The sequence below is a fragment of the Watersipora subatra genome, chromosome 3 (genome assembly GCF_963576615.1).
Source record: "Watersipora subatra chromosome 3, tzWatSuba1.1, whole genome shotgun sequence".
NCBI lineage: Eukaryota > Metazoa > Bryozoa > Gymnolaemata > Cheilostomatida > Watersiporidae > Watersipora > Watersipora subatra.
Genome location: NC_088710.1, coordinates 56,235,764 through 56,251,498, shown reverse-complemented (window position 1 = coordinate 56,251,498; position 15,735 = coordinate 56,235,764). Strand labels below are relative to the sequence as shown.

At 36.1% G+C, this 15,735-nt stretch overlaps 1 protein-coding gene across 1 annotated transcript; it reads left to right on the top strand.

Moving 5' to 3' along the window:
• Positions 1-2,167: 2,167 nt before the first annotated feature.
• Positions 2,168-3,320, top strand: LOC137391563 (uncharacterized). Its single transcript, XM_068078075.1, has 3 exons — positions 2,168-2,280; positions 2,386-2,589; positions 2,695-3,320. Exons 1-3 carry the CDS (start codon positions 2,222-2,224, stop codon positions 2,894-2,896), a joined length of 465 nt encoding a protein of 154 aa, XP_067934176.1. The 5' UTR covers positions 2,168-2,221; the 3' UTR covers positions 2,897-3,320.
• The last annotated feature ends 12,415 nt before the right edge of the window (positions 3,321-15,735 follow it).

Genomic DNA, 15,735 nt, shown 5'->3' with positions numbered 1-15,735 from the left:
TCTCCGAGTTCAAAACCCACATGGAGCGAGCTTTTCAATCCAACATTTAATAGCTCTAACTGGATTCACGGAATAACAGAGACATAGTATTCATATGTATATCTTCTGGTCTTACTCAATTCTTTGTTGGTATCTTAATATCTCCAAGCAACGGCATAATGTATGTACATTTAGTGGTCTGACTTCATTCCCTGTTGGTTTCTTGTTTTGTGAAATTTCAATATAAAGTTTCTCCAATTGTTAAAGAACGATATGGCCTCATATCGGTGTCGGCGTTCTATGGTAAGGTTGATGTGAGGCAAAAAGAAAATATAATAGAAAACAGATAAAACGGCAGTTAGCGATAGTGGCTAAATAGGAATAATGTAAAAACCATGTACCAGTATTAATGAAAGTTGAACACAATTATTAAAAGCAAGACCATGAGTTAAAATCTAAAACCATACTATTGACTCTTTGAACTCTAACAGCGTAGCGTGTGCCAGAATCTCTAACGGCCGGTATTCCATCATTCACATGACTTTATTTACAAATGCTGTTTCTACATGTATGTATAACAGCGTAAACCAATCAAATTAATTCTTGCACAGGAAGTTAAACCAGAAATTTTACTTCCATTTTCAACAGTTTTAAATTATTTTTACTCACTTCCTTCGTTTTGATAACAATTTTTAGTAGAACGATATCGCGAAAAAATCGATACGACTCATTTGTTGGTAGGTTATAAATGATTTTGATGTAAAAAAAATTTTTTCTCATGATACTAACCATAACTTTCCAGTATATTTTGAGTCATGAAATGATGATGAACAAAAGTTTTGCAAAATCGTACAAACTTTTATAGTTTTCAGCCGAATAATGGTGAAGTAGGGCCTACAGTTTTTTTTCTGCTTGATGACATTTGCTGTGGGTTGCCCAATTTTTTTGCTAGTGTTTCACCAAATGTCATTGTATTATGAGCACGCTTAGATATATTTAATAACAGTTTAAAACTTCGGCTCGTTGGACATATTGCCTCGGGTTACTGACAAGCATTGACAAAAACGGCTAGGGTTCAAATGGTTAAGCATTACAAAACTTATTTTTTTGATTTTCTCAAAGCAATAAGACATATATGAAGAGTAGCAGAAGGATATGGTTGCTAATTTGCCATATAGTTATAGGCAAGTGTCAATTGTCATTTCGGAGTCACATATTACTGTCCTATTGTTTGTATCGCGTCTTCCTTGGCGCAGTAAATGGGTCCTCTTGTTTATGTATATCAGTATGTATGAGTAGTAGTGGCGGGCTATTATAGTATCCCGCCGGCTACTATACTACGGCTACTATATGATGTTATAACTATAATACTGTAATAATACTATAATAATACCATATTATTATAATAATGGTGGTTAGTCTAATAGTCAAGGCAGGAAGCTAAGTCTTGAAATAGAAACTTCATATAACATTATAGCAAAAACTGGCGTACCTCTGGAAATTCTAAAACCACCAAAATACATGTCAGGGCGTGTATGGTTCAGCTGTGTATAGGTAACATTTTCATTCTCAGCTATCTCCACTATTCTCCGCTTTCATTTCTACTTACAAGAAGAAAGACAATTGTTCAAGCATCTATGTTCATCACTAACCTGTCTTATCCTAAAATAAAAAGTCATAATAAAAATTAAAGTTTTTTAACGTGAGTTTATTTTTTGGTATGTGCCATGACTATTAACGATAGAGTCTATCCTAAAAATCAAAAGCCAATTTTCATTACATGTTGTGAGGTACGCCACCTTTTTCCTACAGTGGCTTATCTCAAGGTTAAGCTATCATGGGTATGACTCATTGCCTTAGTTAGCCACTTGGCTTGTCAAAAAGCATTACAGCGCTCTGTACCTGTCAAGGAAATGTAAATGTAATGCGCTCAACTACATATCCTTATCAACATACCTGCCAACTCACACGCATTGGGTGTGAGACACACGCAATCACCCCAAAGAAAAAATGAAAATGCGTGAGAAATGCGTGAGATTTTTGCCCTAATTTCCACAATTTTATATATACTATCATTGATACATCAATTGCCCCAAAACCAAATCTCACGCATTGCAAACACTCTTGGGTTGGCAGGTCTGCTTATCAACCATAACCGAAGCGTGAATAATTACTGGTAACTGTAGGGTATAATGACGATGTTTTTTTGTTGTTCCTAATACTCCACCGTATTCCAACGAGAATGGCAACGCAGTCACTTGTTGACACACTAGCAGGGGAGTTGTTAACACTTGAAAGAAGGTGAGTTACTCTATTAATTAGGCTTTGGGTCAAGTAACAAATTACTAATAGTGTATGCACTAAACCAGTTGCTTTTGGCTATTCGCAATCTATCTGCATCTGTAGGCTCAATGAGATAAGACAGCGTGAGCTGCCTGTGAGGCATGAACCCTCTACATCGGTGGAGGTCAGCACACAAACCGAGAGGGCATTGCAGCGAATCGTCCCTCCTTCTACACCCAGGAGGCTGACCAGTGTGCCTTCTTTACGTATCACCCGGCCAAGGAGACATGGGGGCATGCTCCTGTCAATGCTGTCAGCTCGGGCCAGGTAAGCGAGATAGATCATTGTGTTGTGTGCATGCAGGCGTCCTTGACCTTTATCTTGTGTCTGCATTAGTATCTCGATAGTAGTTCCGTATCGTTTATCTTTTAGGTCGCAACAGTCTTTACCCGCCTTGCTGGTGGGTGAAGAATTGTCAGAAGATGAGCTGGCAGGGATAGAAGAATACAGGCTCGAATGCCTGGCCTGTATTCGGCGTGGCTACATCCGTTGCCAGCACGGGGCGTGGTTTTGCATGAACTGTAACCAATTCACCACGAGAGACTTGTGGTGTGATTGCGCTGATGGTGTATAATTCAAAATAAAATTTTAAATCATCGCAGATCTGTATCTTCTAAATATCAAGCCGTAGCTGTGAAGTTGTCCTTTGTTTTTTGTTGGCAATAATAGGATAGTGGGAGAGAACTGTAATTAAATCCTTAATTCTTTTCGATGGATGTTAATTGCGTAGGCTCATTGAATGTAATGGGAATATTCTGTAATTATTCGTGTTGTCAGCGTGTCTGTCTATTCAGTCTTTGTATGTCGGTGTCAGTCTTTGGTATACTGTGAGTGCGTCGCATCCACTCTTGTCTGGAGGTTATAGTTTATTAGAGCAATCACAAATTTCCACTTTGACGCTGTACATGTATTTTCACCAATGCCAGCTTTACAGGTTGACTTGCAACAAAATTCCCATTACAGTTATTTGGTATCAAAAGATTCACCATGTCTTACTCTGCTGTGTTGTAGCTGCAAAATATGTGAAAATGTGATTACAAGCTCTTAAAAGCTCAAAAATGAACTGTTAATCGCCGCCATCACGAAGCTGCCGTAGATTAGAATTCCTTTCCACAATGGCTCAAAAGGGATGTTGCTGAACAAGATGGCTTCTGTTTACACTTTCATGCAACCTCATTCATCGAAATATTTTTACAAATATACTTCAAGCACTCAATAAAACCTTGTCTATTGTCATTACGCGTCTATTTCATCATCATTGTAATGCTGCTACTTTGAGCGCTGATATCTCAAAACCCACCGTAAAAATTCGTTTAATTTTTTAATCTTAGCTCGAAGGAGTGCATAATCATCCTCTAATAAACATGACGAGCCTGTTGGTCACCTGTGATAGCCAAAAAATGCTGCAGAAATTATTCGCGCTGTTTGGCAGGAAGTATGGGTCATATGATCAGATTACGACTAGACGATTAGACCAAGCCGAAACAAAACTGTGAAGTAGCGAGCATCTATATTTGATAAAGGCTTTTTAGTGAAACCCCAAGTGTTTGTCATAAACTTGTACTATGAGACTTTTTATATAGAGCCTTTTATTGGCCTTTCAACTGACGTGTGAACATCACGTGTCAAAACAATAACCAAATCGTTTGACTACGTCAGAGAAATAAATTGATTCCGATCTACGGCGGTTTTGTGATGGCGGCGATTAACTGTTCATTTTTGAGCTTTTAAGAGCTTGTAATCACAATTCCACATATTTTGCACCTACAACACAGCAGAGTAAAACATGGTGAAGCTTTTGATACCAAATATTTGTAATGTGAATTCTGTTGCAAGTCAACCTTTAAGGATTAGTTCTAGCCACATGTTAAAGGGGGTGTTACATAATACATTACATAATACAATGCAAACCACAGCGCCCCTTGATTTGTAAATCACAATCAGTGCAATCAGAAAATAATAATAGATTACATACTAGCCTAACATATATATGAACGGAAAATATAGATCGTCACAACACAAACACAGCTCTAGTGTTCATAAAATTCTCCATATCTTTCTAGAGGTCGCCTGTCTTTTATTGGCCTGGTATTGGCCACTGCAATATTCTCATTGTCATGATCACTGTCACTCTCAGCATCTGAGTCTGTAGAACTATATTCATTTTTGAAGATGTTGAGATTATCAAAATCAAATTCAACTTCCACAGTATTGTCACTTGACACCCATCACTGATGGTATCCTCGCTATCACAATCAGCTAAGCGTATTTCTGCAATGTGCCTGTTTGTGCTATCGACCCCTAAGACTACATTAGATACCAACGTGGTTACTGTTTTTTTCCCCATACAGTAGTACGTTTAGCATGCATTGGCTTAATGTACACTGTGTCACCAACTTTGTACGGGTTTCTTAACACACCACCACGTGCAAATGTTTGTGGCTCTGCCACAACCTCTAGATTTCTTACTGCATAGGAGTATACCATTTGCGAAGGTACAACACCTTGCCTGTTTGGGGTATTGTTGTATCGAAACACCATTCTGTTAACATCTTGCCTGAACGGCGTGACCATTCTTTTAATTGTCCTATGGTTACGTTGACAATGCCATTACCAGATGGCCTGTAAGCCAACCTAACAAATGATTTATGCTCCATGTCTTTAGCATGCTAGACAACTGCCGCTTTTTAAGCATGGACCGTTGTCAAAAAGCAACTCTTGTCGAGGACCCCATAATTGATTACTCAAAGGCATGCGACCTTGTATTGTTATGGCTGTCAAAAGTTGAGAGTTCAATTTATAGAGCTTGACCCAGATCTTCAGTCTAAGTCTAAATATACTATTTCTCAGATTTTTAATGTAGCAATAGAAATATTCTTTATTCTCATAACTAAAACTTAATACATGGGTAACAAATTCCTAGAATAGAGCAAAGATAATAACAAGTAGTAAAAGCTAAGTAACATAAAATATATCTTATGGCAATAGCCGTATCTGCCCTTTAAACTCTGTCTAGTACGTCTACAAGACTTCAATGTACAAAGAGGATAAACTACTATTATCGTTCTCTTTTACAGGCATTTGATTAGCCTGAGGGTAGGTGTATAAGTGTTCATGGTTGTGTCTTTAGGTTACTGAGGTTGGTCATTGAGGGAGCACTGTCTTTGGGTACGACATCGGAAGAATGCTGCTCTAGTGGGGCGGATGCTGTAGTTGTGTAATATTGCTTCTGTTGGCGCTTGTGTACGTCAGGCAAACTCATCAGAATAATGAGATGGTATATTCAAGTTATTTTGTCAACGTTCGGTGCTAGCTGGGAAGGGAATGGATTTCAAGTTCTCTTGGTGGTTTCTCTGGTATATGATTAACTCATCTTCTGTGGTTGATTCTTCTCAGTTTGAAGTTTCTAATTAGCTTGTTGCTGCTTTTTAATTATTGAACTTTGGATGCCTTCAGGGGTTTTGTTGCTGGGGTGGCTCGCTATCTGCCCTTCCCGTTGTGTGTATCGCATGTATATCTTCTGGCCTTACTCAATTTTTGTCAGTGTCTAAATATCTCTAAGCCAGTGGTTCCCAACTGGTGGTCCATGGACCCCTAGGGGTCCACAGGAGGTTCTGAGGGGGTCCACAGGCTAGTGCCAGCATTGGTTTTTCTAGCTAGTTATTTACAGCTATTTCTGTCTTATAGTGATTGGATCAAAACCCTAAAAGGATAGGCGACGGCTATTATATGGGCGGGGTTTGATAATCGAGCTCTGTTGGGATTGTGCTAGCCTGGGTTTCAGGGCTAATGCAATTCCGGCGGGGTGGTCGCGTTGTCTTAGTAAGTTTCTGGGTTCAGACTTTTATCACCTATGTGCATCAATTGCTGGAGAGTACCTGATTTTCAGCTAGTAATACAAAACAACAAAACCTCTAACCAGCAAACCTGTAATTCTCTCTCCCTCCTCGAGTTCAGCGATACACTAAGATCCATGGAAAATAAAACATTTCAATTTACAATACATTGTTATAAACACTATATAATATGATGTTTATAAAGGGGTTCGTGACTTTTAGATAATGAGCTTAGGGGGTCCATGGCTCCAAGGTAGTTGGGAACCACTGCTCTAAGCAATGGCATATTGTATGTATATCCAGTGGTCTGACTCCATTCCCTGTTGGTATCTTGTTTTAGTGAAATTTCCATATAACAGTGTTCTTCAATGTTGTCAGACCTCAGTTATTAACATTAATAGTTTTAATACCTTCGTTAAACTCACATTTCTTCAATATTAGCTCAAATATTTTCAAGTGATCTTTACTGTTTTTAACTTTCTTGCTATATTCTTTTAACTAATTTATTGCCCTCTGTATAGACTGCTACATCCACATCTCTCAAAAAGTCATCATTTTTGTCGTAATGTAATGGTATGGGGCCAATCACACTTTGATGCCAAACTCAAACGGTTTACTTCTTATCAACTTCTCAGGATGTATGTCAGGAAAACTCATCAGAATAATGAGATGGTATATTCAAGTTATTTTGTCAGTGTCTGGTGTTGGCTGGAAGAGTAATGGATTTCAAGTTCTCTTGGTGGTTTCTCTGATATGTGATTTGCTCATCTTCTGTGGTTGATTCTTCTCAGTTTGAAGTTTCTAATTAACTTGTTGCCGCTTTTTAATAATTGAACTTTGGATGCCTTCAGGAGTCTTGTTGCTAGGGTGGCTCGCTATCTGTATGCCCGTTGCGCCCATCGTATGTATACCTTCTGATCTTACTCCATTCTTTGTTGGTGTCTCAATATCTCCAAACAACGGCATAATGTACAGTATGTACATGTATATCCAGTGGTTTGACTTCGTTCCCAGTTGGTATCGAGTTGAAGGGAAACTTCAATATAACAATGGAAAACTATATTTATTATCATTGTTTGAAGCAATAAATGCTTATCAATATTACATCATTGTTTATCAATAATTCATCAATATTGTTTGATGAATAAAAAAAGCTATTAGTAAGCTAAAAGCCAAAAGGTTTATAAAAGGAACCTGACCCTAAATTTGTCGATATTCTTTTAATTTATGCCGTTTTTTGTGTTGCATTACGCAGCATGAAATCTCACTTCGATTCACTGATAGGTGTTATAGGTAGAGAAAGTGATGCTCCTTATACTAGAGAACAATATACTCTTGTTTGAGTCTAAAACTACAAAGTCTATGCCTTAGGCAACAATTTCTTCTTGACCATAACTTTCACCTTTCATTAAAGTTGTAAACACACTAGGCGATTTTACTTCATGCGCCATGAGGAGCGCAGAGATATCGCTAGTGTGTGCTTAAACACACTTGAACTATTCACCAACAAATGATAATATGGGCACGCTCACAAACTGCCAATAAAATTCCATATCATCAGGTTCTTCGGAGTTGCTAATAAATTTAAGTCAATATGACGCCTTATATGACGCCTTTGCTTTTAGGCCTATTTCACTTTCACGGATTGTACACTACAAGAAGACATAAAAAAACAATTCTTGTGTTTTTAACAGTAATATTTTATGATTTTTATATAGTTTACTTTATAGTAGTTTTTTCATTTTCAGTATAATAAATATTTACCATTCTCAAGATGGTCAACCTGCGCAACGATTGACTCCCAAATGTTTCTTTTCAACTGGGTTTCTTTGTAATTTTGTAGCTTTTATTGAATCTATGAACAATTCAGTGTTCATTTTAATGGTGTTTCAATCATAACATAATAGCAAAATGTTGTTGCTGTATGTGGTGAACTTTGACACGAAAAAATTAGCATCCATAAAACTGCATTATGGGAAACCAACCAATCGAAATGCATCTCACGCGCAATAAAGTTGTGATAGAGAATGTCTAGCGTTATCGCACTGCATGAGCAAGTTCTAGCGCCACACAGCGCTATTTCGCACTAAATATCGCCTAGTGTGTTGGCACCTATAGACCCAGGCATAATGACAGGTTTTTTTTAGTTCCTTGAAATGATTGAAAAATTTGGCAGAATAATGGTAATGCATCTAGCGTGTTTCACCAAAATAATTACATTTATTAAAAGTAAAACTAAGAGTTTAGTAAAAGATGCGTCATTCAAACATAAAAGAGAGACGCACAACTTTTCCTGATTTTCCTTCCTTTCTGATTTTGCCTTCTTCTAAACTTCTTGCTTTTCTTACCCAACTTTTGTATTATGTTTCTTTGTTTTTTCTTTTTTCTCCGTTCTTTTTCTCTTTATTTTCTGTTCTTTACACCAACCTTGCTCTATTCCTCATACATTGGAAAGACTGTTTCCTTACACCAACCTTGCTCTATTCCTCATATATTGGAAAGACTGTTATACCATATTATTTTTTACAAAAACCTTTAACACTAGGCTGAGCTTGACTATATTTCCATTAAAGTTGTGTTATTATTAGGTTTAACATCTTATAAGGTCTACATATAAAGACTAGTACACTGGTAATCTAGTGTGTTGTGAGAGATTGTCATGTGTGCCAGTCAAGCGCAGAGAATTACTATGCGCACAAGTATTCTGTAGTGCTCAGCTGTACATCCAGCTGAATGTCGCAAGGTCGATATTGGCCTTGCAAAATCGATCTTATATCGATATTTTATCTCGGCTTCTCACCAAAGCTTCAGACAGATGGAAGGGCTGATGAACACAACTACTAATATAGTAAAGTTCTTTAATCGTACAATGATACTCATGTCTGCAATATGCGTATACATATGTTACTTATGTCTGTGATGTGTGTATGCTTAGAATACTCATGTGTGTTACATGTACATGTATAGAGTTTTCCACAGGGACCAACATGATAGTTATACGTAATGTAGTCTTGCTATAATATAGCAATGCTAAATCTAGAGCAGAACTTGCTTAATGCTAATATGCTAATGCTAACATGCTAATGCTAAATCTAAGCAGAACATAAGGTATATTATACCTTATGTTCTGCTTAGATTTAGCATTATGGGTCACTAAACTAAATTTCTGAACCTAAAGAAGCCTAATTATAAAATTGATTTGCTAACAAGTATTATACAACAACAATAGAAAGAGTAGTTAACATTTGACCATAATATGCTAATTCCTTGGTAGCTAAATTACGTAGTCTCGCTGTGACTAGCAGTCAGTTTTTGTTTGGCTGTCTACAAGCGTCACCAACAGGGTGCAGTGAATAAATTGAGCGAATAATTTAAAACATTACACTACAAAATTGCCTTGCTATGTAGACTGAGAGAATTTGAGAACTAGTCAGTTTGCAGAAAGTTCAGCATGCTATATTATGTTTAGCCATTGCTACAAAATACTCATAATAACTTCATGAAGACTCTATGGTTCGATATGAATCCAGATAATTTGGCCTTCCACATTTTGTATTATTCATTGTTTATTAAATGATGAAATTTATGTTCTCTTTCATTTTGCATCAATTGTTGGAAAATTATCATTTTATATAAAACGTATTCTTATATAATTATTTATAGGTGGCTGATAGGATGGGCGTGATGAAGATGTTAAGAATTTTTAAATGATGAATCGGATATTAATTCTACTTGTATAATCTGAATCATTGCATAAAGTTATACAAAAGAGATTAGACATTTTAGTCATTTGATGAAGGAAGGAGCGTAACTCAACTAATACAAATTTTTTTCGCTTAATAATATTTATGTTGCTTGACTAGCTTTCTAGCTAATATGAGAAAGCCACATACGTATGTAGCTTTCTAGTAAAGCTTACAACACAAGGGCTTGTACTATTTTATTACTAACCAAATACTCTGCACTTCATACAAGTTTTTATTAGTCATCATGTGTAGATAAGATTCTTATCTAGGAAATGTCTGGCAGCCTGTTTCTGTGTAATAAATCAGGTTAAACCACAATTTGTGATTATTTTAAGCATTCAGTAAAGCTCAGACTAAACTTTAAAAAATAACATAAAATTCCTTTACTAATAACTTTATTATTTGTTTATAGTTTTATGAATGAGTCTCTATCTGTATTCAGTGATGTTCTCCAGAAATTCACTTTTAGAATAGCATCTTTTATCGAGTTTTACAACTGCATTTGTCCATGGAGTAACTGATAACAATAGTAAACCATAGAAATTACTCACAAAAAACTCATGTTCCTTCCACAGGAACTCACCATACTGATTTTACACTTTTTATATTGTGTCCTTGTGACATATTTTATTTTTATCATATACACATGAAAGTCCCTATATAAATTCGGTGACGGTAGTCATAGAGGTAGAAATCATCAAAGCACATAAACGAAAACAATGGAAGCGGTTCTCTATAGATAAGAGTGACTTGACGCAAACTTATTCTTCAAGGTCAGTTGGTCTTGGCATTTCCATGTCCATTTATAAAAGGTGTTTATAAACTTGTTTTTTATGAGAACTGTTGAGTTAAGAGCAAGGTTGCTAAAGCTGAAGAAATAGTCTAGGTCTAAAAAGTAGTCTTTGTTAACACTAGTTGATACAGGCAGCATATACATATACCCTGTATGTATATGCTGAACCTACACTTCTTTAAAAAAGTGTAGGTTTACCTTGAATTTCGATAAAAACAGTAGTTTACCTTTAATTCTGATCAAAATATTAGTTCACCTTGAATTCTGATAAAAACAGTAGTTTACCTTGAATTCTGATCAAAACAACAGTTTAGCTTGAAATCTGATTGAAGCAGTAATTTAATTTACGACTGACTCTAAGTGACCTATGTACTTATGGTCATCAAAAAGCATATAACACCAGGATCATAGTTATATACAACATGATGCGATCATTGATTTACACATGCTTATACTAGTCCATTGATAAAATTAAATGTTAGTATATGCAGCTGATTGATGCATTAATTTTAGCAGAATCGTTTTAGGCAAATATTTTCTATTTGCCTAAAACAGCCGTAGGCTACTCCAGGGGTTATCAGAATCCTGTAATCGGTGCTTTAAGACATCCGACTGTCATTTTGTCATGAAAGTCATTTTAAGATGTAACTTTCAGTTGTTGTATGGAGATACTGCAAAAACAAGATACTAACGGGGATGTAACCAAACCGCAGGATAAGCATGTGATACCCACAAGCAGCAGGACCGCTAGGATACATTAAAGGATTCGCTAGATGGAAACCCCAAAAGTGAAAAGACATCAATCATGGAAAATTCATCAATACCCGCCAGGGGAAACCGCCGAAGGGAAGTAGAAACAATGGCATCTTCCAATCCCCACCGACTACCGCCAAAAATAACTGAACTTACCCTTACACTTATCCAGTACTCCTCCCTGACCCATGTACTGCGCCAACGGAAGTAATATTATGCAATCCTGGTACCAAACCCACAGAATCGGTGCTCTTCAGATGACGTACCCAAAGACAGTGTCCCCTCCAATGGACTTACTCCTACAACACAAAATATGATATGAACATTATATGTACACGTCCTCAGGCTATCCTGAATGCCTATAAAAGCAAACAATTTTAGTAGCTCACCCTCTTTTGACAGTGACACTTGTAGATGTACAAGACGAGCTTAAGAGCCTATACAGCTGTTGGCTTAAGAGACTATTTTACTTAGCTTTTACTACTTGTTATCTATCTTATATTCTAAAATTTTGCTACTTGTGTATTAGGTTTTGGTTCATAAGAATAAAAGATATTTTGAGTGCTATACCAAACATCAGAGATTTAGCATAGCTAGACTTGCACTAAAGATCTAGGTCAAGTCCTATAATTTGAACTCTCCACTCTTGACAAACAAGGCGGCATGCCTGTGCCTAAGCACCCATAGCAACTTGGCTAGATTGAAGTGGATCTGGTAGTTATTAATCATTGATGTTAGTGTGGTATTCAAGTGAAGCAAATTTCTTAAATAACCATATAACGCAGTCAAAGTTTTTGAAAATTTGCAACAAGACTAGGAAAGTAACTCATTTTTATAAGAATGAGTCAATTACATTTGGTATTGGCCAACGGAAAGCATTATAGGTCAGCGAATCATAATAAGGGGTCCATGCTGTAAGGATTAGTTTTTAATTAGTGATAAATAAAAAATGGTAAAATAAGAAATCACTGAACAACTAAGATTAACCACTATAGATCACACGACCAGTAACACTACTCTGATAGCATGTTGGTGAGCGTGATATCTGCTGCCAATAAGACAATCTGTAGTAAGTAGTTTGAAGCTCCTAAATCCGCCAGTGTAAACTTATCTTAATGCTTGGCTTGAAATGTTGTTGCCTCCTGTTATTGTCGTTAAGTAACCATGTTTGACTTCTTATAAAAAAGCTACGAATACTGAACTAGAAAAATGTTGAAGCCAAATAAGTATTTGAACCGAGTTGCACTATTGTTTAAGTTTGTCTCGATATTTTTAATGCGGTAGGAAACATCGGTAACTCACGATGTTAACTTATTCTCATGTGTGTCAGTAAACAACACTCTTCATTTTAGTACTCCTTGAATAGAGACCATAACGAATAACAGAGCATGGGTAGAAATAGAGCGGCATGAAGATGAAATCAACTCATTATACCCTGCTGAAGCCAACGATACCTGAAACACAATCTGCTCGACCTAACAGGAGAGAGCTCAATATTTTTTAGAAAAATGTCTTTATTTAAATCTGTTAGTTTGGCTATGATGCACTAATGTATTATTAATTCCTTGGCAACACTCACAAAATAGACAAGCTTTTTTAGTGAATATAATGATTTAGTATAAAGCTTGTGAGTCAAGCCTTTTTTGAGAAAGGATAAGCACTAATTGCACCAGAATAACAGTTTTTGTAGTACATGTACCGTATATACCAGACATAAGTCATTAGAGTTTAGCTCGGTTGTAATTGTCAGTCATATCGCCACAAAACACTACTTATTGTAAATCATGTAAAAATTCTCATCACATAGCAATAAAAAATGAATATGAAACATGTAAAGTGTAAAACATATAAAATGAATACATACAATGCTAACCATTAAAGGACCCTAAAACTATAGATAAAAATGAACATTGTAGGATAACCGCAAGCCAAGTTTACAGTGTAATAAATAAGAAATATGGATTTAATTTTTTAAGAGCTGTTTGAACGAACCAGTAAAACGTTAGATATAAATTTAGTAATTAGTGGAATAAATATCTCTGATATTCGGGCAAGCGCACAAGGTAGCAATACATATTTAACAACATACAAACATGAAATAATTTGAAAATAGACGGCCAGCGGTGTGGCTAGCTAGCCTAAAATACGAAAAATGGTCATTTCGACCTGCGTAGGTCAACGTTGGTCCAGAAAGCATTCCGATCTAAATAGTGGGTCTTCTGCTTCGTCATTGCTCATCATACATTTCTGCATCAAATGTATGAAGCGCTTTTTGTCCTTGCGAAAATTACGAATGCGCAAAAGGTGTCACATAAAGAAGTTGAACCGGCATCTCTTACATACACACTTCACAGTCCGGGTGGCAAAGAACAATAGCTACACAGATGCCCAGGGATGTAGCAAAATGCCTGGCCGACTTATCAAGGGGCAAAGGCCTCATAAACACCCGCAGGGATGTCCCTCTACATAGCTTGGACCAGCAACACCATCTCATACTTATCAGGCCCTACAACCCTCTCGGCCTTGATGAGTTAAACTTTCTGGGCACCAGCAACTTCCACTTAGATAGGTTCAGAATTCTTCACCTCACGGCCCTTTTAGGCCCCCTACAACTTTTACAGTTCATTCTGCAAGTTATCTCTACTGGTTTCTAGCTTTACAACACATGACTATGTCAATACTATAGGTTATTTAAAACATTTGAATAATTTTCTGTCGAACCAATAGTAAACAAGTTCACCTTGAGTAAATGCTTATTCTTTGCTTGTTGCTTAGGCTCTCTGTAACAATCTTATGGTATTGTATTTGCTGCTACAATACGGTACAATTGAAGCTTCACCAGACAATAATAGCAATACTAAAATTTATCGGTGAATACTGTTGCTAAAAAATTAATATCGCTATCACATGTATTTTTATAACGATAGCGTTATTGGAAACAAATTCTGCTTAATTTTGCCATGATGTGAATACGGATTTAGTGAAAATTAAACAGTTTCCACGAAAACTCAGAAGACAATCTGCAAATCGACAGTAGAGGTGCATTTTCGCTCATTTTAGCACAACCAATCTTTGACAGCCTAACCTCGACATTGCTGTTTATTTGGTCCATATTTGGGGTGGTGAAGTGAGTATTCAAGAAAACCTGTTTCATTTGCTTCGTTCCGATGAACTACGATAAATAATCAAAGTAATTATATATAAAATTAAAGCAAGTGTATTGTATAAAATTGTATAAAAACAAACAAGCAAAAAGCATTTGACACATTTGAAAATTAAATGACTAAATTAGTAAACCGTGTATCATTACTTTGCCAGTAACACGCGAACTGCATTGTAGGTAAAACTTAAGCTTAATGATAAAGTGAATGATAGAAATTATACACGGCATAACTTACTCCAAATTACAATAGGTCTACAAATAAATTAGATTAATTTGTATAATATTTCAACGCTTTATTTTTAACTTTTATGAGCTTTTTTAGTCTAATGGAGAAATTGTAATGTTTGCCACTTGTTTAACAAAATATTTGGCAGTGCTGAAACTTTCTGTCTACCACAGACACTGCTGGCTGAATCAAGGCCACAAAAGTATACCACACACAGAAGAGCTAAATAGGCTATCTCCATGGATAATATCAGGAAAGCCTTATCCAATCTCAAAACGTCAGGAAAGGGTGCTGACTTTAATAGAATCCATCTGAAGAAGTTAAATGACAGTGAACTACCCTAACCACTCATGACACAATATATATATATATATATATATATATATATATATATATATATATATATATATATAGTCAAATTAGATTGAATAGGAGGCCACTTTGAAAAATATATCCACGATATAGGGCTTTCGGATAATAGGAGGCTTCTGATAGGAGGCTTCGCTAGAAACATGCTTAAACAACTCTACTCGTCATGCTGATCGCATACGTATCTATTTTGCATTTTGCATAAATTTTGCCGGAGAGTTCAACATTTTGGAAAATTTTGCAGGTTAGGAGGCTCTGTAGTTTGAAATGGAGGACCTCCCATTAGCGTAAAATTTGAAAATTTTTATACAAAATTCTGAGTTGTCTTCTCTTTTGCAAGAGAAGTTATCTTCTCATTAAATTCAGGGCCTCCTATTATGTTTTTATATCTTGAATTAGATAGTCCTAGTTCCAAGCTCTACTTCTTCTTTTTATATAAATTTAGCTAACTATGATATTTAGTTTGGTTCTTTTTACTTGTAATGAACCTTTATTGCATCATTTAATTTTCTATCAATTGGTTAAAA

Coding starts and splice junctions, on each gene's coding strand:
- LOC137391563 (XM_068078075.1), top strand. CDS start 2,222: ATGGCAACGCAGTCACTTGTTGACACACTAGCAGGGGAGTTGTTAACA. Junction 2,281..2,385: donor TTGTTAACACTTGAAAGAAG/GTGAGTTACTCT, acceptor CTGCATCTGTAG/GCTCAATGAGATAAGACAGC. Junction 2,590..2,694: donor ATGCTGTCAGCTCGGGCCAG/GTAAGCGAGATA, acceptor TTTATCTTTTAG/GTCGCAACAGTCTTTACCCG.